The sequence below is a fragment of the Chelon labrosus genome, assembly GCF_963514085.1.
Source record: "Chelon labrosus genome assembly, chromosome: 6".
NCBI lineage: Eukaryota > Metazoa > Chordata > Actinopteri > Mugiliformes > Mugilidae > Chelon > Chelon labrosus.
Genome location: NC_140342.1, coordinates 3,126,270 through 3,150,682, shown reverse-complemented (window position 1 = coordinate 3,150,682; position 24,413 = coordinate 3,126,270). Strand labels below are relative to the sequence as shown.

The 24,413-nt window shown below is 42.4% G+C and overlaps 2 protein-coding genes across 4 annotated transcripts; one reads left to right on the top strand and one right to left on the bottom strand.

Moving 5' to 3' along the window:
- Positions 1-1,924: 1,924 nt before the first annotated feature.
- dars2 (aspartyl-tRNA synthetase 2, mitochondrial) lies at positions 1,925-11,899 on the bottom strand. 2 transcript variants are annotated; one of them, XM_084546970.1, is made up of 18 exons: positions 11,785-11,897; positions 11,423-11,678; positions 11,098-11,197; positions 9,900-9,966; positions 9,599-9,700; positions 8,815-8,910; positions 8,589-8,712; positions 8,382-8,428; positions 7,984-8,090; positions 6,944-7,013; positions 6,306-6,485; positions 5,418-5,525; positions 5,165-5,227; positions 4,372-4,524; positions 3,850-4,068; positions 3,657-3,767; positions 3,447-3,522; positions 1,925-2,469 (listed from the first exon to the last, which is right to left on the bottom strand). In XM_084546970.1, the coding sequence occupies exons 2-18, from the start codon at positions 11,595-11,597 to the stop codon at positions 2,279-2,281; spliced, it is 1,989 nt and encodes a 662-aa protein (XP_084403096.1). In that variant the 5' UTR covers positions 11,598-11,678; positions 11,785-11,897; the 3' UTR covers positions 1,925-2,278. The 2 variants fall into 2 exon arrangements, with proteins under 2 accessions (XP_084403096.1, XP_084403095.1); XM_084546969.1 differs by having other exon boundaries at positions 11,423-11,899.
- A 261-nt stretch (positions 11,900-12,160) lies between these two features.
- On the top strand, positions 12,161-17,912 carry cryz (crystallin, zeta (quinone reductase)). Of its 2 annotated transcripts, XM_084546986.1 has the most exons (9): positions 12,161-12,670; positions 12,750-12,859; positions 15,031-15,183; positions 15,391-15,554; positions 15,747-15,798; positions 16,388-16,537; positions 16,645-16,746; positions 16,957-17,052; positions 17,247-17,912. In XM_084546986.1, exons 2-9 carry the CDS (start codon positions 12,752-12,754, stop codon positions 17,406-17,408), a joined length of 987 nt encoding a protein of 328 aa, XP_084403112.1. In that variant the 5' UTR covers positions 12,161-12,670; positions 12,750-12,751; the 3' UTR covers positions 17,409-17,912. The 2 variants fall into 2 exon arrangements, with proteins under 2 accessions (XP_084403112.1, XP_084403111.1); XM_084546985.1 differs by having other exon boundaries at positions 12,161-12,859.
- The last annotated feature ends 6,501 nt before the right edge of the window (positions 17,913-24,413 follow it).

The following is a 24,413-nucleotide window of genomic DNA, read 5'->3' as shown; positions in this document are numbered from 1 at the left end:
ATTAAAAAAAAACAAAAAAAAACTGAAATATCACATGACCATAAGTCATAATTTAACTCAGGTGCTGTCCATTTCATCTGATCTACACCTTCATTGGAGTCCAGCTGTGTTTAATTAAATTGATTGGACCTGATTAGGAAAGGCACACACCTGTCTATATAAGATCTTACAGCTCACAGTGGATGTCAGAGCAAATGAGAATCACGAGGTTGAGGGAACTGTCCGAAGAGCTCAGAGACAGAATTGTGGCGAGGCACAGATCTGGCCAAGGATTCAAAATAATTTCTGCTGCACTTCAGGTTCCTAAGAGCACAACGGCCTCCATAATCCTTAAATAGAAGACGTCTGGGACAACCAGAACTCCTAGGGCAAAGTGATCAAACTGAGAAAAGCCTTGGTGAGAGAGGTAAAGAAGAACCCAAAGGTCACTGTGGCTGAGCTCCAGAGATGCAGTGGGGAAATGGGAGAAAGTTCTAGAAAGCCATCCATCACTGCAGCCCTCCACCAATCGGGGCTTTATGGCAAAGTGGCCTGTCCTCAGTGCAAGACACATGAAGGACTCCCAAACTATGAGAAATAAAATTCTCTGGTCTGATGAGACCAAGATTGAACTTTTTGGCCTCAATCCCAAGTGGTATGTGTGGAGAAAACTAGGCACTGCTCATCACCTGCCCAATACAATCTTAGCGGTGAAGCATTGTGGTGGCAGCATCATGCCGTGGGAGTGTTTTTCAACTGCAGGGACAGGACGACTGGTTGCAGTTGAACGAAAGATGAATGCAGGCAAGTACAGCGATATCCTGGACGAAAACCTTTTCCAGAGTGCTCAGGACCTCAGACTGGGCTGAAGGTTCACATTCTAACAAGACAAGACCCTAAGCACATTGCTAAAATAATGGAGTGGTTTCGGAACAACTCTGTGACTGTTCTTGAGGGCACAGCCAGAGCCCTAACTTAAACCCAATTGAGCATCTCTGGAGAGACCTGAAAATGGCTGTCCACCAACATTCACCATCCAACCTGACAGAACTTGAGAGGATCTGCAAGGAGGAATGGCAGAGGATCCCCAAATCCAGATGTGAAAAACTTGTTGCATCATTCCCAAGAAGACTCTTGGCGGTATTACCTTAAAAGGGTGCTTCTTGCGACCATATGATATTGCAGTTTTTGTTCTTTAATAAATTTGCAAAATTGATTTGTGTTTTTCTGTCAATATGGGGTGCTGTATGAACATTGATGAGGAAAAAAATGAGCTTAAATGGTCTTAGAAAATGGCTGCAATATAACAGAGAGTGGAAATTTTTAAGAGGGTCTGAATACTTTCTGTACCCACTGTACACTTACACTATAGACGTAGAATACTGAGCGATATATGGACTGGTTAACTTGTAAAACTGGATAAGCAACCCCAGGAAACCAGTCGGCTCTGTAACAGACCTAAGAAAAGTTAATGGGAACGCCTTAACAAATGGCTCTGTACAGGAACAAAGGACCTGAATGATGTGACGATATAACTGATATTCAATCACATGGTAAACAAAAATCATTACATTTACAGTATATATTTATATCTTCTGCATGACTACACCACTAGAGGCGAGTGAGTGAATGGCTTTTACTCATGGCTTGAATCGGGACCAGAGAAACCAATTTCGTTCCTTCCCATGTACCAACATGTGTTGTAATGACAATAAAGAATCCTTGAATCCTTGATTATGTTTTCTTCATTATTTTTTTGCTTCTACAAATATATCAGTGTTGATCAAGGAACATGTTCAAAAATACTTTGGTCATGTAGTATAACAAAGTTTCTAATATTATTAATATTATTAAATTTGATTTGCATTCCAAGTTGTCTAACAAATGTGACTTAAACCAACAGAAGCTGCTTGGAGTCGGTAGAGAAATAAGTCCTTGGAACGTGTGTTATAGAAAAACTTTATTGTGTGGAACCACAAGGATTTGTAGCAGCAATCTAAACCCAAGGGTTTTTTGTTATTCTTGAGACTTGGTAGTCAGCCTTTTTTGTTTCAGATATTCCAAAGCCCTTTCTCTTCCTCTTCAAACTTTCAGTACTGAAATGCAGCCGATCTCCACGTTCATGTCCCTGCTGGCTAGCTGGCAAGTCTTCAGTCAATATGCAGCTTGCTAGTGGTCTTCACATTTCTGTCTCCTCATCCACGCAATCTTTCCTCTACTGTCAGGGTTACAGAGATCTGAAAAAACAGGAAAACAGCACCCATTCCTCAAATGTCTCTTTATCCCTTTATTGCCCTCCTCAATTGCCCTCTTCTCCTCCTCCTCGCTCTGTTGGCCATTTGATGGAGATATGGTAAGGCTTCAGGTCCTCCTCTGACACTAAGTCGGGTGCCTGGCTCATGAGGTCTTTCCCGCGGAACGACTTGGGGAAGGCAATCACGTCACGGATGCTGGAAGCACCGACGATAATGGAGACCAGCCGATCCAGCCCTAGAAAAAAACAAGGATGTAATAAGACAACTTGGTATATACATATATATATAAAATCATTTTCATGTTTTTAGCTCATTGACTTTGAATTTCTAGAGATGACATAATGATAATTATAATCATTTTTACTGTATTGATTGCAAATGAGCAAATTCTTTCTCTGCATTTAACCTATCATTCATTCATTCACCATGGATGCAGTGGGATGCGAACCTGTTACCCTTCAGTCCTAAAGCTGATTCTAACCACCACTAGTAAGTATCTACCACTAGTAAATATCTGCTCTCTACACAGCTGTGTTTTACTTAACTCCTCATACGAATGAATGGGCAGAAAAATCAGTAATACACCTGCAGCTCTCTGCATTAGAAGCAACAGCTAGATATGGACTAAGGGTTGGGACTGGCAGATCAAAAGGGATCAATAAAGTTGCCTATCTATCTATCTATCTATCTATCTATCATTAGATCAACCCATAGGCAGCTGATGGGAGAGGTTGGCAGTGCCTGGCAGGAACGTTGTCTGTGTTTCAAACTTCAGTCTTCAGGTCAGCAGCAGCCATGAGCTCAGCCCAATCAGTCCTTTTGGAATGTTTTATGTTCTTCTGAGTATTCCATATCTTGCCGTTCGTTTAACACATTTGCATGTTAAAACTTCCTCATGTGATCTATTGCCTCGGTCTCGCCTTCATGCCCTTAGAAATGATGAGTGTGCTCCCTGACAATGACAATTAAAGTGCTAAACGGTATATACATGGCTGACAAAGCCTGCATGCTCATTAATTCTCAGCTAGATAGATTGTTGTTCCCTATCACATACCTGGCTTTGTTGCACACTAATTGCATCATGTTAACTGACAATAGTATAAATAGACACAGTTCTCAATCATTGTGTGTGAGTGAGACAGCACTGTGAGGTCAAACTACAATCTAGTATGTCTATCTAGTATCTAGTAGTAGGAGTTCCTGTAATCTCACCCAGAGCAATGCCTCCATGAGGTGGTGCTCCGGCATCAAGAGCGTCCAGCAGGTGGGAGAGGAGACTAGGATCTTCCTGCAACAAAATGTGATGAAACCATTTACAAACAGTAATTTATCTTCTAACGTTAGGATGAAACCTGGTAAAGGATACCAGGAGAGAATGAAATACACCCAGATATATAAACGTGTAATGAACACATCATTGACCTTGAGGATGTTCTTCAAGACATAAAGCTGCTCTGAAGACTTGTGGATGCGGATGGAGCCTCCTCCAATCTCACTGCCGTTTAACACCAGGTCATAGTGCTGACCACGCACCTGTGAAGTACACAATATGCCACATGTATCTTGACTCAACCTACATCAACCTCTACACAGCCACAAAACACTAAATGTGTACCTTGTGTGGCTCTGTGTAGAGTAATTGTGAGTCCTCTGGCAGTGGGGCAGTAAATGGATGATGGGCTGACTCCAGCTCCTCTGGTGCATCTTCTTTGGGCAAGAAGAGAGGAAAGTCCACAACCCACAGGAAGTGGAAGGCTGTCTGGTCGCGGACGGAAACTCCACGGGACTCCAGGAGCTGTGCACACTTCAGGCGAAGATTACCTAGCAACGGGCGCTGAGAGCATAGCAGAGAATCAAATGACGAGAAACTGACACACACAGATTACTGCCATCAAGGAGTGTCACTGCTATGGGGTGGGGGTGCCTGGTCTGGTCTAGGTGGGTGCTACATGTCTAAGTAACATCCACATGAATGCCAGGTACACAAGTTTCCCAGCAGAACATTGAATTGTCACAAGACGGTCACTGTTATTTACTTCTCTTGTCAGTGGCTTTAATGTTGTGGCTGATCGGTGTATATTCATGTTATATTGGGTCTGTTTTCCTCTTTATCAGTCTTACCTAATCTGTCTCTTACCACAGTTTGAAGGGAGCCAGCTGCCATCAGCAGCAGGTCTCCTGGCTTGGCTCCAGTCCTCTTCAGCAAATGATCTGTGACAGGGACAGACAGCAGCTTCTTCAGGGGAGACTTTAATGTTCCATCTGCTCTGACCAGCACCAGACTCAGGTCCTACAGACATAACACACACGCACGAATTAAAAAGACACTCTGGCAATAAACCTTTGGGAAGCTTCTTTGGTTCTATATTTTTTACAGGGCAGGTGATGATATTGCATTGCTCTGTTTTGTGTACAGCCCTTGTGTACACTGTGATATACAGTATATAAATAATAGCAAGCAAATAACATTGCTTTGGAATAAAGTTTGTTTTCCTGCACAATTCCACCACCACCTTAAAATTACTATTTCTTTTTCTTTTTGTCCTTTCAATGGTTTAAAGTGGGACAGGGCTCGTTTGGGAAAGGTGATGTCTCCCATGGAGCGGTTGGAATTCTGCAACAAATTAAATACAGCTTGTGCATTGTTTGGTCACCGTCAGTCAAATCTGGTCAACCACACGCAAACAGCTCGGATGCTTTAAAGTTATTATGTGTTAATACCAACAGATTTAAAATGACAGCTTATTTAGTCATTAATATTCAGAATTATAGAGGAAATCTAACAATAATCAGAATTCAGAATAAGTTGGTGAAGATTCACCAAGATTTATCCACAAACAAATGAAGAAACATAAAACGACACTGTGACAGCACAAAAACTATACACTGGACTGCACAAGGTGTAAACGTAAGAGAAAAAAAAAACGTACCTGTCCAAACTGAGTCTTGGCTGTTTGTTTCAGCTCTTCCAAATCTTTGCCAGTGAAAAGGTTCTGTCGCCAAATACAAGACACCATTTGAGACAGACAAACGAAGGAATTGCAAAACACAGATATTCGAAAATTGTTAGAGATGAAGCACAATTTGTGTTAGCTTGTGTTTCTTTATTGTGTCAAACCATTAACTTTATGTGTGTTCTGATGCATTTTCTGAAAAAAAAAAAGGAAACGGTTCTGTTCTTACGGCTGCACCGGGGACACAGATGGCCTGAACGGAGCCTCCTGGCTGGCTGAGAGCTGATCTGAGGAATTCAATTTCCGTGGATGAGAAAACCTCACTGATGTTTGTCAGCTGGACGGGCAGACGAGCAAGAAGAAAGACAGAGGGACATATGTGTTTACAAAGAAAACATGGTTAAAACCTTTTATTTTTCAGATGAGGGTATCCAGATGAGCATGCTCTGCTTTCAACTGCATTACATTTTTAGTTTTCAGTGAGTTTGTTGGTGAGAACAACTCAGAGCAACTCAAGTGACTGCCTGCTTTCCTCCTGGAGGAACCAGGGTCTAAATTAATTTCTGAGGAGATTTTACCCCTTAACCCCTTGACGCCTGAATAGATTTTTCAGATATATACAGAAATTAATTTTTTGTGTTTTTGCTTACCGGTCCTACGAGAAACTAGTGCTTGCAAAAGGTTCCTAGGAATTTTTTGAATGTGCACAAACCGACATTGGAGTATTACATGCGTTATTTCGGCTGCAGTCTGAGCGGAAACAGTGCGTCGCGAATTCGCGACACTAGGCGTCAAGGGGTTAAAGTTTCTGCTCAAGAGTTTTCTGCAGTGTTGGTATTTCCTGACCATTAAAAAAAAACTGCAAATGCATCATCTTGAATGTAGTTAGGAAGCCCTGGACAAAATGTTGCTGTGTGCCAAAAATCATTAGAGACTGATCAAACTGTGGCTTTTAGGTCCTTGGGCAGTTGGCCCTATAGTATATAGCAGTGATAATAATACAACACTTGGAAAAGGAAGGGGTGAGTCTGCAAAATTCAACAGTAACAGTAATTACAGGCATTCATTAGCTTCAGTTCAGGAGGATGGGTTCATCTGATCCCAGAGAGAAACCCACCTTCATATGGAATCTGGTATCCGGTTTGTCCACACCATAGTCCCTCATGGCCTCTTCGTATGTCATAGTCTGGAAAGGAAGATTAATGGGACCTTTCTCTGCAGGCCAGGAGTGCTGCAGCAAACCCTCCACCAGGGACATGATGCCTTTCTGCTCCACGAAAGACATCTCTATGTCCACCTGGGAGAGATGTTGAGGTTCTTTATCAGATTTAGCCAAGCCATCAGATAACACGTCAATCAATGTTACTTAAAGTCCAGTCAAAATCCAGGACAGAGTCCAAGGACTAAAACCAAGACGAACCAAAACTAATTCAGCACCCACACACATGCATCTGTAGCACACTGGTGTTGCTTTACTATCTACGTGCCAATAAATGAGATGAAAAAGACAATTTGTGTTTTATGCCGTAATTGGGACCTCTAGCATTCAAAGTAGAAGAATGCTCTGATGTGGTCCCAACTCCCAGTATGGGAACAAATGTTTACTTGCCATATAAAAGAAACAATGCAACACAGAACCTGATTCATTTCACTAGTATAGTAACAGCTATTTGAGCAAAACTTTACATCTCAAAAACTGCATAGTCATAAAGCTTTGTGTGACATACTGAACCACCCTCCCGCCTTCCATCTCACCTGGGTGAACTCAGGCTGCCTGTCTGGTTTGGAGCCCTCATCTCTGTAGCAACGTGCTATCTGGAAATACCTGCCACAGAGGAGACAGACATGTTGGACACCATTTTAAATCAATTGCTCTGTCTCAGGGGAAGGGCCTGCTCAAAACAGGGAGGCTTTCAGCTACAGTGTGTCTATAATCAGAGGCTATAGTTGTACCTGAAGCAGGCGTTGCATCATTGCTCTTCGAACAGTTGAAATTAGAAGCCCTATTTTTCTTATTTGGTGGGATGTGACCAGTGTGTGTGTATGACTATTTACATTACTGGTATACTACTTTTGTCTCACTTTATAAATATGGTATTGTTTTCTGTCTCTGGCTGCCGTTTACACTGCATTGTAAAACGCTGATTAAAGAGTTATATCTACTATGTAACAAAGTCTTTCCAAAAAAAAATAAAAAGTCAACTGGACATGCTGAGTTCCCTTGAAGAGGTTTGAAATGTCTTCTTAGTTCAGGAGTGAAGAAGCCACTTGGATGAGTGACTAAACGTCTTCAATGACACAGTCTAGTTGCCTTTATTTAGTTTTGTTTTTTGGGATACACCATGAACTGGACGACTAAGAACCTTCACAGACGTAACATGGTCTATATTTCATTCATTCATTCATTCATCTTCTGTAACCGCTTATTACTGTTAAGGGTCGTGGGTTCTGCTGGAGTCTATCCCAGTTGTCATCGGGCGAGAGACGGGTACACCCTGGACAGGTCACCAGTCTATCACAGGGCTATAGTCTATATTTGCAAACCCATTATGTCAAGTACTGTACATATTTACATAGATACACAAATTGCAACCACTGTAAAAACAAAACACTCTCAGCAAGATTAGTAGAGAGGAAGCTGTTTGCAATCACAAGGGGACAGAACTCAATGTCAGTGGTGTAACTCTGGACTCAACTGTCATTCATGAAAAGATGAGTCTTCTAAATGTTTTGTGTAGAACTACAGAAAAAAAACTAAAAACACATTGTTTTCTTGTGCTCAACTCTGCACTCACCTGTCCACTCCAGCAACCATCAGAAGCTGTTTAAACTGCTGTGGACTCTGAGGTAGGGAGTAAAACAGGCCGGGCTCTCTGGATGGAACCACAAACTCTTTGGCCCCCTGAAACACAAACAACGCCAAAAGCTCATTTAAGTAACAGACATGTGTGTTGCTCTGTGTATGAAGTAAAACGTCTGCCACTATAAAGTTGAAGTCAAAGTTGGTTTTGTTTTGGCTAACTAAAGTCATCAGTGGGCTACATGGTGACAAAGAACACTAGATCTAAATCTTAAAGAAATTCTCATAATTGTTCATAAACTGATGTTAAAGTACCTCTTCTTCTACTTGATTGTGCTGTAAAATGGTTGATTGAAATGAGGGTTATCATAAAATATATAAAGACCTTCTTACCCCTGGTGTTCTTTTGAACAGAGTAGGAGTTTCCACATCAACAAAACCTGCAAATTAGAAAAATAACAACACATGGCGGAAATCAGCGCACATCACATCCAGAAGGAAGTGGATTCTGCATCTGGGTTCTAACAACAGGCAGCAGCAACACTAACAGTACGTAAAAAGTTGTAACCAAGCAGAGGAAATGAACCTCACTCTCCGTACCGTGCACATTACAGAGGTATTCTCTCATCTTCATCACCAGCTGAGATCTCAGTCTGAGGTTCTTCTGCATCTGTGACGACCTCAGGTCTAGGTAGCGATACTGCATCCGCAAAGACTCGGATTTCTGTACCGTCATAAAATAAATATAATTATAATGCATGGTTGTTAAAACTGATTAACACACCCTTCTACCATAGTGCACATGCATGGAACATAAGTTACTTACTTTGACAAAGTCTTTAATCTCAAAGGGCAGCTTCTGGCACACATTAAAAACCTCCACGTTCTCAGCCTGGACTTCTATTTCTCCTGTTGGCATCCCCTGATTTGACCAAAACACAATGAGCAGAGAGAGATTCAATTCTCATTCAGTAAACTGACAAACTGACAAATGAAGATATGAATTCACCTGACATATTCCTATATAGTTTAGTGGTCAGGATCCCTGGTTTTCACACAGGAGGTATGGGAATTAGTCTTTGCTAACTCCCCCTGCTGCAAGTGTTACATTAAATACATTAAACATACATTAACATCCGTCCTGGGCAGTCTGATCACACGTTGCCAGCTTAAAGTACAAGCCAAGCCTAAGCAGACCCTGGGCACATTTCCTTTGGTAGTATGAACCTCACTTACACATATTTATCCCTGCTGCTTTAACCTATTTATTACTGTTGAGTTGCTGTTGAGTGTTTTTAGTAATATATATTGTGTTCTATTATTTGCACCTTATTGTATTTTTATATACTACCAATTTTACAGTGTTTTTTTACTGTTTTTTTTTTATGCTCTCTTCATTTGCTCTTACACAAACCACATAGGAGGTTACTTTAAACTCTTATACTGCGTGCAAGGACAATAAATGTATTCTTCACTTCAGTCTATTAAGACATACTTAAAAACCACATGAACTGATTTCTATCAAAAATCCGTCTCATTCACAATATCACTGTTCAGTCAAATCTGAACACACAGACATGATTAACATATTTTTAGACCATTAGACAGACCTTGTTCTCTTGTCCCGCTGGTCGCTGTCTGACCGTTCCTGTAACCTTGACAACAGACTCGACTGTCAGATCACACAGGAGTGTTTTCAAATTACCTGCAGACTTAAAGTAGAGTAAAAAAAAAGTTATATTTCTGTCATGAATAGTAGAATTTTATATCATTTTCCTTTTTTTGCAAGTACTCAACTGATATTAATATGAATAGTTTCATACTAATATCAGTATCTTATCATATTCATTATTCATAATGAGATGAATACATTGTATGGTGGTATTTGATTAGGATTATTTTCTTCCTTACTTCTTCCTCGGGAATTAGAACTTGCGTCAAGCCGCTGAAATCTCGCAGGATGACAAACAAGTCTTGTCTGTTGGAGGCAGAAACAGAGTGAAGGTCACACAAAAAAACTGGCATGTAATATGAATGCAACTACACATGTTCTCATCACACAAAAAGAATTGTGGGGTAAGTTATGGACAGCAGAGGGAAATCTACCACTGACTATCTGACATATCTGAGCTACTGGATGGATTGCACTGACGTTTACTGACGCGCTATTTTTTATGTACCTTGTGCAATACCTCAACATCTACTGGATGGATTGGCAGACTATTAGGTATGAATAGTCCACTGACTTTTGATGATTAATTTTCTTTGGTGTATGACTAAACTATACACCGATCAGGCATAACATTATGACCACCCTTCCTAATATTGTGTAGGTCTCCCCTGTGCCTCCAAAACAGTTGTGACTCATCAGAGAATGGACATGGGTCTTCTGAGGGTGTCCTGTGGTGTCTGGTAACAGAATGTTGTTAGTGGGGGCCTTTGGGTCCTATGGGTTGAGGGGAGGGGCCTCTGTGGATCATCCCACAGATACTTGATCAGTTTGAGAATTTGGAGGCCAGGTCAACACCTTGTGCTGTTCTTCATGTTTTTTTAGTTGTTCCTAAAGTGTTTTTGTGTGTGTGTGTGTGTGTCAGGCTGCATCCTGCTGGGGATGGCTGCTGCCATCAAGGAGTGTCATTGTTATGGGGTGGGGACTCCTGTCTAATGTAATATCCACATGAATGCAAGGTCCAAAAGTTTCCCAGCAGAATACTGAATTGTCACAAGATGGTCAATGTTACTTACTTCTCCCATCATAATGTTGTGGCTGATCATGTATATTCAAGCAACTACTTAAATACCAGAATAGTAGCAGTTGCCAGTGGCTGTGGTTCCAACTTCATTAGTTATCTTCATTCATTCATTCATTCATTCATTCATTCATTCTTTCTCTGTTCCTGCTTATTCTCTACCACTGCAGCCTAACCTATTCCAGCTGTCATTAGGGCCCACGTTGCCAGTCTATCACTTGCATGCAACATGCATTCTTTGCACAGAAAGGCCCCAGCTGGTCGGCACGTGCGAACTCAGAACCTTTCTTGCTGTGAGGCTAACCAGTGTCACTCAGCAGTGAGTAGTAGGGAGTATAACAGCAGTAAGACGGTAATACCTGAGGTACTGGACCCAGCCACACAGAGTGACTTTCTCTCCCACATGATGTGACCTCAGTTCTCCACATGTGTGAGTCCTGAATGACAAACTGCTGGGACCTGAAAACACAACACAGAACAGATCACATCATCTGGAATTAACTGTCTATTTCAATAATGAGCAATAGGCTGCAATAGAGATATTTCATAATAAAGTAGGAGCAGTGTTTTAGCCATGTCATCTGAGACGTCTGTATATTTACTGTGAATGCAGACAGACTAAAACCAGTCTTCAAATGTCATGTTCTTTTTACAGCTACACAGCACGTGTCCCTGTGTTAGTACCTGTGGAGAGAGGTCCAGTCTGGTAGAGTCTGTGTGAGCAGCTGAGCTGTCTGAGCTGAGGTCTCCACAGCAGGAGTCGTTGACCTGAGGTCGAGGTAGAGCTGTGGTACCTAACACTGTGAGCTCCGAGTCCTCTCAACAACCCCTGGAGCACAAACCTGCCTCTTGTTGCCATGTCTTACAGAGTAAAGCACCAGACTGAAGAAGTCGTACTTAAGGCTGTACCAGTCATCAGATGTACGGTCAGCGTGCGTGGCTGTTTGGGGGAAATAAAACGTGGGGACTCTTGTCACGCACAGAAATACAGTTCTAGAGTTTTTGAAAGCACCGAGACCATTATTCAACGCGAGAGCACTGCTGACCGGTGCCGCTGTCACTTCATCTGGTTACGGTTCCGCATTTCGGTCGTCCGGTCCCGAGAGGTTTTGCCGACTCTCGGCTCATGTGGATGAGCTGCTCCGTGTCGCTGTCCTCCAGGTCAGCTGATCCATTCACGTAGGAATCAGCGCTGCGTAGACGGACGTGACGTCATGGTGGTAGACCGAAATAGTCAAACTGCGACGCGATCGATATTATGTAGCTACCATAGACTGTATATAAAGTACGTTTAGTTATTATCTTATTATTTTTCTATAGAACCAATGGTTCATTAGAAACAATGAAAAACTAACTACAAATGATTTTTTTTTACATGAACGGTAACAAAATCTCTTTACTTACTTCGAATGTAATAGAAAAGTGTATGTATTGTTAGGTAGCTAAATATAGTAAAAAGGTAGGGTAACAAAATTGTTTCTTATCGTTGTTCATTTTGGGGTGGTACTGATTCACACAGTAGGCCTATAGTAGATTAGGAAAAGACATTTTGGGTCAAGCCAAGTAACACTAGATTAGGAATTTGGAAACCTATATGAAATTTGAGGGACATCATCCAACAGACAATTGTGCATAATGTGAGAAATACTGAGAGGAGTCAGTATTACATGGTATTAAAGATCTGTTAAATGGCATGGTTTAAAAGTACAAAGTACTAATAGAAACTCCATTGTCCTCTCTAAGCAGAATATAAAACCATTTGCCAGCCTCACAGAGGACGGCGCTAATGCGTCAACTAAACGCCCCATGTCGTGAGAAGTAGAAGTAGAGGAAGCAGCAGCAGAAGAAGAAGAAGAAGAAGAAGAAGCAGGAGCAGGAGCAGCAGCAGAAGAAGAAGTAGAAGAAGAAGAAGAAGAAGAAGAAGAAGAACAGGTAGAACAGGTGGAACAGGTGTTAGTCCGGCTCAGGAAGTGTATCAGAGTATAATATCTTCTAGTCCGTGTGAGTGCAGGCATGTCGGGCTGCAAGCTGATGAGGGCCATCAGAGTGAGTGAGTTTGGAGCTCCGTCAGTCCTCAAACTGTGCTCCGATGTGACTGTCCCTCAGCCCGGACAGAGACAGGTGAGACCCGCGGCGGCTGAGACGATCACAGTTCAAAGTCCAGTTACATACAGTGACTCAACACAAAATGCAGACCAGAAATAAAGCTCGGTATTTGGAAGTGACGGTACATTAAAACCTCAAATCTGACGCCATGTATGTGCAAACACAAGCTTGACTTAACTGCTGAACATGGTTTCTCTGAATCAGAAGAAAATCAGAAGTTCTGATTTGCTGTCGACTGGTCACTTTCAGTACATTGCGCAATACCAACTGTAACCAAAAAGATAAATGACCTTCTGAGCTGTAGCGCCGACATCGACAAGCGACACATCGCATGACGGCACATATGGTGAAAATATTGAAAATGTGGTGCTCCACATAGGGGGCGTGGCTTTCAGACACATTTGTTGTTGATGATGTCATCATGGCATTACTATCACATCATCAAGTTACTAGCAGGAGTATAAATAAGAGCCGTTTCTAACACTCACTAATACCTCTCTGCTGACTCTGGCCTGTCAACGCATGACAGATGATCAGCTCACTTACAGCTGCAGGTGGAGGTCTCAGCCTCCTCAAGCCACGAAGCTCATGCTTATGGTGTAGCCCTCAACCATTGGATGTTATAGTATTATTATACTATAATAGGCATGTAGTCCTTGTGTCTGTGTGGGTCTCCCCCTGGGGGCTCTGGATTCGTGCCACTGTCCAAAAACATGCACATTAGGTTCATTTGTGATTCTAAAATGATCCTTAGGTGTGCATATGAGTGTGAATGGTCGTTGGTCTCTCTGGCGACCCGTGCAGGGTGTACCCCACGTCTTGTCAAGGGAAACCCCATGATGTCACATTCTGCTGAGGTCATGACCTCATAATGTCACATGCCCCCTCCCCTCCCATGTGACGAGTTGAAAAACGAAATGTCTCGCTAGCCAACTTGCCCGATGGACACCTGTTTAACGTAAATATCTAATCAGCCAATCACAGATCGCAGATATCTGAGTTTATCTACTGGCTAATGCTAACATACCTGTGATACCTGGACATGTCCATAAGGGGTGTGGCTTTTAGACACTTTTGTACTTGCTTTACCTTGTGGGAGTTTATCAATAGGAGCTTGCTAATACTGTGGAAGTTGGGCTGAAAGGTCCAATCTTCTCTTCTGACTCTGGCCTGTCAAAGCATGACAGCCAGATGATCAGCCCACTGGTTTTTCATGCAAAACCACCTCTAGTTTTTACAGAGAGTGATGTCAAGCAGAAGGCATTACTAATAACCACTTCTTACAGCTGAGGTATGCAGAAGAGCATCTCTGAAAGCACAACACATCCAGCCTTGAAGCAGATTGGCTACAATAGCAGGAGACCACACACTCGGTGCCACTCTTGTCATCTTAGAACAGGGAACTGAGGCTATAATTTGCAAGGGCCAAAACTGCACCATTTCATTACTTGGTCTGATGAGGTTTCATTTCTGCTGTGACATTTGTATGGATGGCTGCACGGTGTGGGGGATATTTTCTTGACACACTGTGGGTCCCTTAATACCACTTAAGTGGATGGATGTGCAGCCGACAGATCTGTGTGATGGCGTCATGTCAGCACAGACAAACTCTCTAAGGAATATTTCCAGCACCTTGTTGACTCTGTGACTCTAAGAATTAAGGCAGTTCTTAAGACAAAAGTGGGTCCAACCTGGTACTACCAAGGCGTACCTAATAAGGTGGCCAGTGAGTGTAATAGTAGGGTATAGGAAAGCTAAGGTGTGCTCCCCTCCCTCAGTGCCTCTTGTCAAACTTCTACGGGTCACCTATAGAGAGCATCCTGGCCTACTGCTGCCCTATGTGGTTCAGTAGCTGTACAGAGGAGAACACCACAATCCCCCCTAACATCTATACTGGCTGGCTCCAAAAGAAAGCCAGTCACATTTCTAAAGACCACATCCATCCTGGATGTAGACACCAAACTACCTTCTGGGAAGAGATACAGAGTCATCAAGTCCAGAAACTTCTTATTCTTAAATACAGTGCCATAATGGGGGTAAAATGTTTGTTTTTGGATATATTTCTACCTGGATGACTGAGAAGCAGACATAAAATCTTACTGTTTTTCATATATATCTTTAATGCATTTCTTTCAGCTGCCCTGTCTGACTCACTGCACCTCTTCCTTTGTGTCTCTGTGATTCAGGTGTTGATCCGTGTCCATGCCTGTGGAGTGAACCCTGTGGAAACTTACATTCGGTCCGGGACGTATAGCCGGAAGCCTACCCTGCCGTACACTCCGGGCTCTGATGTGTCCGGAGTGGTGGAAACTGTTGGAGAAGGAGTCACTGCAGTGAAGGTCAGAGTACCAGCATGGTGTGATCCTGATGGCGTCCACATGTCAGTGCATTTCAGTGGCATGAAGATCCATCCATATTGTCCAGCTGGTGGTTTAGATCACTTGCTCTAAAATGCGAATTCAAGCTCAGCCCATATGTAGTATGGAGACGGAGAGGTAGTTGTGTATTTTATTTATTTACAGTGTGTGGGTATGTGTGATTTCCAGGCAGGGGATCGTGTGTTCACCACAGGTACACTGTCTGGAGGTTATGCAGAGTACACTGTAGCTGCTGATGACTGCGTTCACAAACTGCCTGATGCTTTAGACTTCACACAGGGAGCAGCCATATTCATCCCATACTTCACCGCCTACAGAGCTCTGATTCATAAGTAAGTTCTTGTTAGTATTTCTCATCTTTCTTCCTCACTGACAAATTCAGAATCTGTGAATATGAAAATATTTTTATATCTTTATATTGAAAATAGAGAGGTTGAACTCTCTCATTTTGCTTTAGCCAATGGTAGGGTGAATTATTCATCAGAAATCTCTCATGATGTACTTTTGTACTTTTACTTCTGCAGAGCTCATGCCAAGGCAGGGGAGACCGTTCTCATCCACGGAGCCAGTGGAGGGGTGAGGGCTGTGTTTTATGTGTCAGTGAAGGATAATAATATCGCTGCCAATGATGTGATGACATGATACAAATCATCATGAACTTGAACATCCAGGATTCCCCTCATAAGGAACCTCAGGGCACAAACTTGTTGTTGGGCCACTCATGGATCCTGCTTGTATGTCAGGGTCATATCTTTCCTCAGTTACCCAGAGACCCAGCAGTGTTCTGAATGTGTAGATAGATTCACTCATATCAGCTTTGGTAGTTTCCTGGTTTTCTAAACAAATGAATTAAAACCAGAATTTGATGCAGGGCCATCATGATCTAATAATAATAATGACAAATGGAGTAGAGTAAACCTAGGCCTTGTGTGGGCTCTAGTTGTCCATGTTACCTGCTAATCCAGAGAGAAAATGAGTAATTAGACAGGAGTCAACCATAGATAGATACTAACTCCACCCTTACATTACTTACATCAATCTTTTTCATCTCTTTTCTAACAGATGCTGTTAAAAGAGAACTCCCTGGTTACACCCTGGGTCTTTTAATCATAGCATTGCATTCCTCAGCTTTACAACAGAGATGGATCTTTTCTTCCTCCAATAGGTGGGTGTGGCAGCGTGCCAGTTGTCCCGCTCTCTGGGCCTCAGAGTCCTGGGGACAGCAGGGACACCAGATGGGATGAAGCTGGTTCTCAACAATGGTGCTCACTTGGCTTTTAATCACAGAGAAGCAGGATACACGGACAAAATCATGGTATCAACACACACGCACACACACACGAAAACACACACACACAGGAAAACCATCAGGAAAAGACATTTCAAACGGCTCTTCATGGAATGTGTGTTTGTGTATTCCAGGAAGCCACAGAGGGCCGGGGTGTTGATGTGATAGTGGAGATGCTGTCAAATGTCAACCTCAGCAAAGACCTCGAGATGTTGGCCTATGGAGGACGTGTTACGGTCAGTAGGACTGCACTCTGTGCTGGGGCTCAGGTTTCTGTTATCACGCGAGGCATTCTGCGAGTGCTTAAAATGGCAGAATAATGAATGAACCAGAGATCAGTTCAGTAATGATCAGACATCATGTGTCCAATCACAGCAGAGGATGGAACAGACTTTCCCTTTACAAGTCCTCCTCTCTCATGCTTCTGTTTTGCCCTTCCCTTTTAGATTGTTGGCTCCAGAGGACCCATAGAGATCAACCCCAGAGACACAATGGCTAAAGAGAGCAGCATCACGGGAGTGGCTCTTTTCTTCGCTACCCCGGTATGAAGCAGAGAACCGATACACACATGTACAAGATGATGCACATATGATGGTGTTACTTAACCTGATGTATATGATGTTTGTACAGTATTGGACACCAGACAGCTATTGACGTCCAGCTAAGATGCATAAATATATAGATGTGTCCCGATGCAGTGTTCTACCTACTTATTTGATCACCCCTCCTCTCTCAGGAGGAGAAGAAGGAGTGTTCAGCGCTGCTCTACGCAGGGATGGAAGCTGGCTGGCTGCGTCCTGTCGTTGGTCCTCAGTATCCACTTGACAAGGCTGCCCAGGCCCATCATGACATCATTGAGTCTCCAGGGGCTGCTGGGAAGATTGTCCTGACCATGTGATAATGTGACCAAATCATGGGTGAAAGGTTACTGAGTGGGGTTTTAAGCTGTGATTGAGCTGCTGCAACAATCACACAACAATTAACCCGTGGAGATAACGGTATATGCTAATACAATATAACACACTATCTGATGCTGCCATGTGCTGGTGAAACATTTCAAGTAAGTTTAATGATCAGAGAGCCACAAACGATTGTATAATTAATGAAAAATCAGTAATGTGATAAGGACTTTATTTAGTCAAATATTGGTTTCTGATTGATTGTGATTAATGATGGTGCTGCTGTTTGTGTTTGTTTTTAGAGAGTGCCTTAATCCCATTAAAAATGTAATTCCTTACTTTGCGTCAGCGCACTGATGTCAGAGTGGATAAAGGCACGAGTACAAGGATTGCAAATGTGTATCTGTCAAGAAATGGAGTTATCTTTAAAACTGCTTTTTATTATTTTTTTGTCAAGCGTGGACTTCTTTTCTGTTTACACATACACCTGTTATGTAGCAACATTATTATAGTTATATCAAACACTACATTATAATCACTGAACAAATGTGTCCAGTCATTTCTCTCAGTTTTCACAGTTTTGGTCTCCAGCACCTCCTGAGAAACACGTCTGGCTCTAAAGCTGCTAAATGATTGCTAGCCAGTTGCTGTCATCTGCCTGATTTCTGATGTGGAGCAGGATGAGTACAATGGCTTTATCAAAGCTGCTGTGTGCTGATGAGACCAGTGAGATTTAAACAGAACAGTAAAAGTAGCAGTCCAGAAAAACTCCAGCTAAAATGCTCTACGCCTGAGGGAAAATACAGATTGGTGATAATTGAGTCCATCTGGGTTCTGTGGGATCATCATTAATAGTGGCTCTTTTATTTTACCAGGAGACATTTAGCCCATTGTTATAATCAGATTTTGACTAGTGCAGCTTTAGGTGAATGTTTAACTGACATGTTCAGCTTTGGTAATGATATATATTACACAGTGAAACTACATACGCTGTCCAGGCTTAGTGAGGAATTTGCAACTACAGTATGATATGTTGCTCTAGAGCCAGCGTGGTAGACAAATGTATCTGTAGAGGACTGGTAACCTCCACACACAGCTCCCTCATCCATGTTGATTGAGCAGCAACAGGAGAATAAAGCAGAAATGAACAAACCTTAACCACATTCACTGGAAACTGAAAGCTAAACGCACATCTAGACCTATGATAGTCCAATATGATGTTTCTCAGAACCCTAAGTCCAAGATCACCTGGAAGTTCTGTTAAAGTACCTTTAACTGGATGAACCTTTGACCAGAACCCAGCCCAAATGAGACCCTCTGGGTAGAGAGACAGAAGAGGTGAGAAGCAAAAGAATGCAGGCAAAGATGAGAAACTAAAAACAAGCAAAGCACCATCTAAAGCATGAGGAGTAGATGATACAAGAAATGAACACCACAACATCCCAGGTAACATCCAAATCATGTTTCAAATGGATGTAACTGCCCCTGAGTTCATGATGAGTCATCACAAATAAGGAAATAGAGGATGGCATTGATGCGAAGCACTCAAAAAAATCTCTGAACACAATTAGTGCACAACATGGAGAAACATTTTGCGCTTATCATTAAATACTGCTCTCTATGGTGTCTCATTGTATGTTGTGTCTAAAACATTTTTCAGTCTGACTGGTAGCGGCCAATCCAAGTTTCTCACTTGAGTTGTTGGATGTTCAGGAACTAATTATCTGCTGACTTTTCTTAAAATGTATTCAGACATCAAGAATATTTTTTGCCTCATGTCATTAATGAGAACTTGACAGACGTTTGTGTTCATCCAGACAACAGAGAAAACGTCAGCTCTCACTAGTTAGCAATGGACGCAATAATTAACTCAACAGAGACGAATCTCTGATTCATTCAGTTTTATGGCCTTTCCAGGGTCTGCTCTGTCGTCTGTCTTTGGCTCTGAAACCAGATTATTTCCCCCCAATGACTCACTGTCATTCCTCATGTTAATCAGCTTCACTCCGTACGTTGCTGTTCTTGACCACAAGAGGGCACCATGTCTTCAGAGTAGAAAGAGGCGCCAGTTGAAACACAAGATGAGATACTTACTGAGCAATAGCAACTTGAAGAGTCACGGAGCATAAATATGACATCAGATTAGATAAAAGCACAATACATATGCCTGCGTGCTCATATGCTCAGCTGATGCACGCAAAACACTCACTGCCTCTATAAACATCATTATCAAGCTCTAATAGTAAAGGAAAGGTGGATGCTTTGAATAGCAGGTCCAGTGGTGCAAGACTAATTTCCAACTAAGAGCAAATGCTGGCTGTCACTAACAACTGCTCATCCATCATATGGATGCTGGTGATGTTCCAGTGAATACCTGATACAACATCCTCTGTAATCAGTGCTGCCGGACTATAGTGTGTTGCAAGTATTTCTAGATGAGTGGTCTGGGGCTTTGGGAGCTTTGATAGGAGCTTTTGTGATTTGAGAATGTCATTAGAGACCTGGAACACATTTGTCAGTGTGTGATCACTTGCTGTCATGGCTGTTTGTTATGCTTTCCTCGCAAGTCTGTGATAGAACATTTTTTAATTCCTATTAGACACTATTAGAAAACTAAAAAAAAAAAAAAAAAAAAAGCTTTAAAAAACAGTGAAGCTGAAAGAGTGAAGTTCAAGTCTCATTTGTGACTCAGGCTGAGTCACAAATGACATCTGTGCCTCTCAGATGACAGGCTGCTCTACTGAGCATGCTCCAGAGTCAGCCAGGTAACCTAACCTAGAGACGCTCATACACAGTAGCAACCAGTAAATTGATAGAGTCCTGAGTTGAAACCCCCCAGATAGCAGTCAGAACTACAGCTCATTGGTATGGATTAATATGTGAGTGGAGTATACCATGTCTTCAGCAGGGGGGCACCTTTGGGTTCCTCTGAACAGGTAAGCATTTTGTCATTTTTTTTAAGATGATCCATCTGGCAACGATGTGAGCGCTCCAAACATTATTTGACTATATCAGAACGGCTGCTAATGAGCTGTCGGTACCTATCAATAGTGTACACAGTTACAATGATAACAGAGCGTGAGGATATGTGGGTGGTCTTGGGAATCTGTCAGCTAGGTTGCTTGAACTTTAGTCACCGGGTGAGGGGATAGTTGAAGTGGACCAAAGGATAAAAAGGACATTTCTAATACTCCTTTTAAAAATCCCACAGAAATGGGAAAAGTGCTTCAGTGAAAGCCATGTGAAAGTTTTTTTTATTGTTAACAGTTCATTAGCAGCTCTTTGGTAAATGACACGACTGACAAGGACACCAAAGATGCATGACCAGGTGAGAAAAGTGGACTACTGCCCTCAGTTCTCTGTATTGCTACTGCTTTTTCATAATATGATCAATTCCAAATAAGTTTGGTATCATGCCCCATTAAAACACATTTTACTTCTGAATAGTAAGTGAATTAAGATCGTGCTGTATTATCCTTTCAGTGTATTTAATATTCCTGTTGATGTTATTTGTTCAAATCCTGAGACAACGTAGAGTTCTATGAAAATATGTCTGACCAGCATTAAACAGACTGGTGGGGGAATCTGGACCTGACGGAAAGCAGTTAGCCACAACATTAAAACCACTGACAGGAGAAGTAAATAACATTAACCATCTTGTGACAATTCAATGTTCTGCTGGGAAACTTTTAGACCTGCCATTCATGTGGATGTTACTTAGACATGTAGAACCCACGTAGACCAGACCAGACCAGGCACCCCCACCCCATAGCAATGACACTCCTTGATGGCAGCAGCCATCCCCAGCAGGATGCAGCCTGACACAGGCACACACACAAAAACGCTTTAGGAACAACTACAAAAAAAAACATGAAGAACAGCACAAGGTGTTGACCTGGCCTCCTGAAGTTGGAAAGGATGAGTACTTTGGGAATATCATCATTTTCCTCAGTAATGATGTACGATCACAAAGATGTATAAACAACCACAAAGAAACTTCTGTGAGATCCAGAATGACTACAGAGACACAAAACGACTACAAAGCAAAACACAAAGATGCCTGAAATGACTAAGAGGTCCACAACTTTCAATACCCAAAATGACCACAAAGGAAAAACTACAAACACTGCTGTCAGTCTGGGTGTCCTAGGTGATGCTGTCTCCTGGCTGGATGCTTAGTACCTCACAAAACAATGATAAACACATGTATTACTTATTGCAGGAGCAAATGGTGCTGTCATGTGATTGTTTCAGTCAGCGGGTATGTCTGTGCAGAGTTCACAGGAATAAACAGCAAAATGATTGTGAGGTGAATGAAAGTCTGGCAGGATGCAACAACATTAACTCCATAATGATGTACTGTAGTTCTCATGCTGGTTATTCTTTTGAGCCACTCTGGTTCATCACGTGTGTATGTGTTCATCAAAGAGGACAGCTCACTGGAGAGAAGTCCATTAGTGAAAGAGCTTCAGCAGAAACATGATAGGCCTCATTCTGCTGCAGCGTCTGGCTGTGATCCATCAGTCAGCATCCTCTGGGGACAGCCTCTACCTCCCCTGATGACACCACGCACGCAAACACACATGGGCGCGTTGCTGCGTTACCGCCACATTTGTCGCTGTATGTTTGCCTAGAAACTCAGAACACACATGGCAGCCATCAGAAAGGTGCCCAAAGTTTGATAACAAGAACATGCTTCCGTTTCCACAAGCTAAATTCAAATGCCAGCTTTATTTATATGTGTGCGTACAATTCCTCTCCAAGAGAATTGGTTGGAACAGTCCATAAATTGTCTCCGTTTTATTTTTAGGAGAAGAGGAACACATATATGTCTGAGTGTTTTTCTAAAAAGACCACTGTCAGGATTCATTACGTCTTCTGTGCAATTTGTCACAAAATGAGAGGGAATGTAAGGGAAAAATGAAACGGCAGTGGTGATGATTATGGTTCTGATCACTGGTAACAGGCAGGGCTTTTAATCTGCAAACACACCCTGCAATTACGTCTATGTGTGTGTTTTCCAGGACATTCATTTTCAAAACCCACATGTATGTGTTTTCACAGGCCAAACAGATGATAATGATGAAGCTATATCAGGCTGCAGCCCCGATATAGAGATGCTACCTCATCACCATGTTGGCTCCTCCGTAACACAACATGACCAGTGAGTATTACGGCTATCATCACAGACAAATAAATGGATCGGCTAAATTAACTGCAGCCTGCTTGGAGTTACTAAAACGAGAGAGAGACTTCAGTCCGCCACACATATGTGGATTTGTCTCCAGGTGTTTTGCTGATGTTGCTGCTGCCAGTCATCAGAGCCCAGCGTGTGTCCCCTGTCCCGTCATGTCCTGCCTCCTGCGTGGTTTGTTCTGAGGACGCGGTAATCTGTCAAAGGCTGGCTCACATTATAGGTAAAACACAAACCATTCCACCAGCTATCAGTGGTTAAAGGGACACATACGAGTGCAGTAACATGACACATTTGAGTGCACGCACATGGGTATTGCAGTATGCAGACATGAAACATTAGCAGTGATTACTTGCTTTGTATTTTTCTCCAGTGTCGGCACGCTGACGCAGTTAAAGTTAAATGGAAAAAAAAGGAAAAACCTTCAGTCATGAAATAATTATAAGCAGTTGAATTCCCATGTGCTAAAACTGCTGTGTGTGTTCCTTTGACCAGATGCTCCAGATTCGACCCAGGCTCTGCTGCTAACAGAGGGCTCCATCTCTACAGTCCAGCCTGCCTCACTGTCTGACCTCAGCAACATCACAGTCATAGGTCAGCACAAATAAAAAATGCATCCATATTTATGCACATTAGGGTGTGGTTTGTGCTTTTACACTGGGCTGCACCTCTCATTCCGCTCCATTCCTTTCCAAGAAGGTCTGTCTATTAAATCTGCAAAAGGGAATATCTAAGAGGGTTACTACACCTAGGTTACTTATATAAGCACTGTGCACTTTTAATCTCTTCATTCACAAAGGTCAGAGTATCAAAGCTCAAGAGCAGTTACTCTGTAAACTGTGAGCCATATGTTATAACCTAAGGAGAAATCTGGTAAAGGACACTCAAGATCAGGTGGTGGAAAGGAGTCAGAAGCTATAGAAGCTGTTTTTTAGGAATAGGAGGCTGAGGAAGGTTGCTGCATTCTAGGTATTGAATGTTGAGGAGACGGAGATAGCACAAAATAAAGACCATACAAACCAAATGACACTGTCCTGTTTGTCTGTCTCGTGTGGGTGGACCTTAACCATGCGTCAAATACAGCCCCAACAGGAAGTTCTTGTCACATTACTATTAGCTGGGGCATCAAAGTCAACCATTTATATTCTACATATTGTAGGAGCTTTCAGATCTTTAACTTCAAATGTGCTTCTCTGTCCAGGTCTAAGTCATAACCATATTTCAGAACTGGGTGAAGAGGCCTTCACAAACCTGCTTTTCCTCCACACCTTACTGCTGGACCACAACCTCCTGACCAGTGAGGCTCTACAGGGTGGAGCCCTAACCAGTCTATCCCAGCTAGAGGTCCTCTCCCTGGGCCATAACCTCATCACCATGGTGGGTACATCTGCAGGGGAGAAGATCTATCTGGGGACACACTTTAAAAGAAATGTTTTAGTCACTGGTATTCATCTGTGGTTTTGACTGACAGATTCTGAAGTGACGTTATTAACGCAGCTGTTGTATATTATGGACTTTAAAAGTGCAGTGTGGGAGTGAATACTAAATGAGATAATTGATTGTCTGTATTCTGTGTAGATCCAGGCCGGCTGGTTTCAAGGAACAAACGCTCTGAGGAGCCTCAAGCTAGAAGGAAACCTGCTCACTAGTTTGGACTCTGGTTCCTTCTCTCTGACTGACCTCAGAGAGCTGGAGAGTCTGGATCTGTCAGATAATCTGATCCATTCCCTGGACAGAAACAGGTCAGTATTTCATTTCTAATGGAAAGAAACAGAAACGGGTTTAAACCCCCCTATGGTAAGTAAAAAGC

Excerpts from the sequence above, each read along its gene's own strand:
- cryz (XM_084546986.1), top strand. The coding sequence starts at position 12,752 with ATGTCGGGCTGCAAGCTGATGAGGGCCATCAGAGTGAGTGAGTTTGGA. Across the intron at positions 16,538-16,644 it reads GATACACGGACAAAATCATG|GAAGCCACAGAGGGCCGGGG; the intron begins GTATCAACACAC and ends TGTGTATTCCAG. Across the intron at positions 16,747-16,956 it reads CCTATGGAGGACGTGTTACG|ATTGTTGGCTCCAGAGGACC; the intron begins GTCAGTAGGACT and ends CTTCCCTTTTAG.
- dars2 (XM_084546969.1), bottom strand. The coding sequence starts at position 11,597 with ATGGCAACAAGAGGCAGGTTTGTGCTCCAGGGGTTGTTGAGAGGACTC. Across the intron at positions 8,911-9,598 it reads CAGCGGGACAAGAGAACAAG|GGGATGCCAACAGGAGAAAT; the intron begins GTCTGTCTAATG and ends TGGTCAAATCAG. Across the intron at positions 4,069-4,371 it reads CTGGCTCCCTTCAAACTGTG|CGCCCGTTGCTAGGTAATCT; the intron begins GTAAGAGACAGA and ends CTATGCTCTCAG.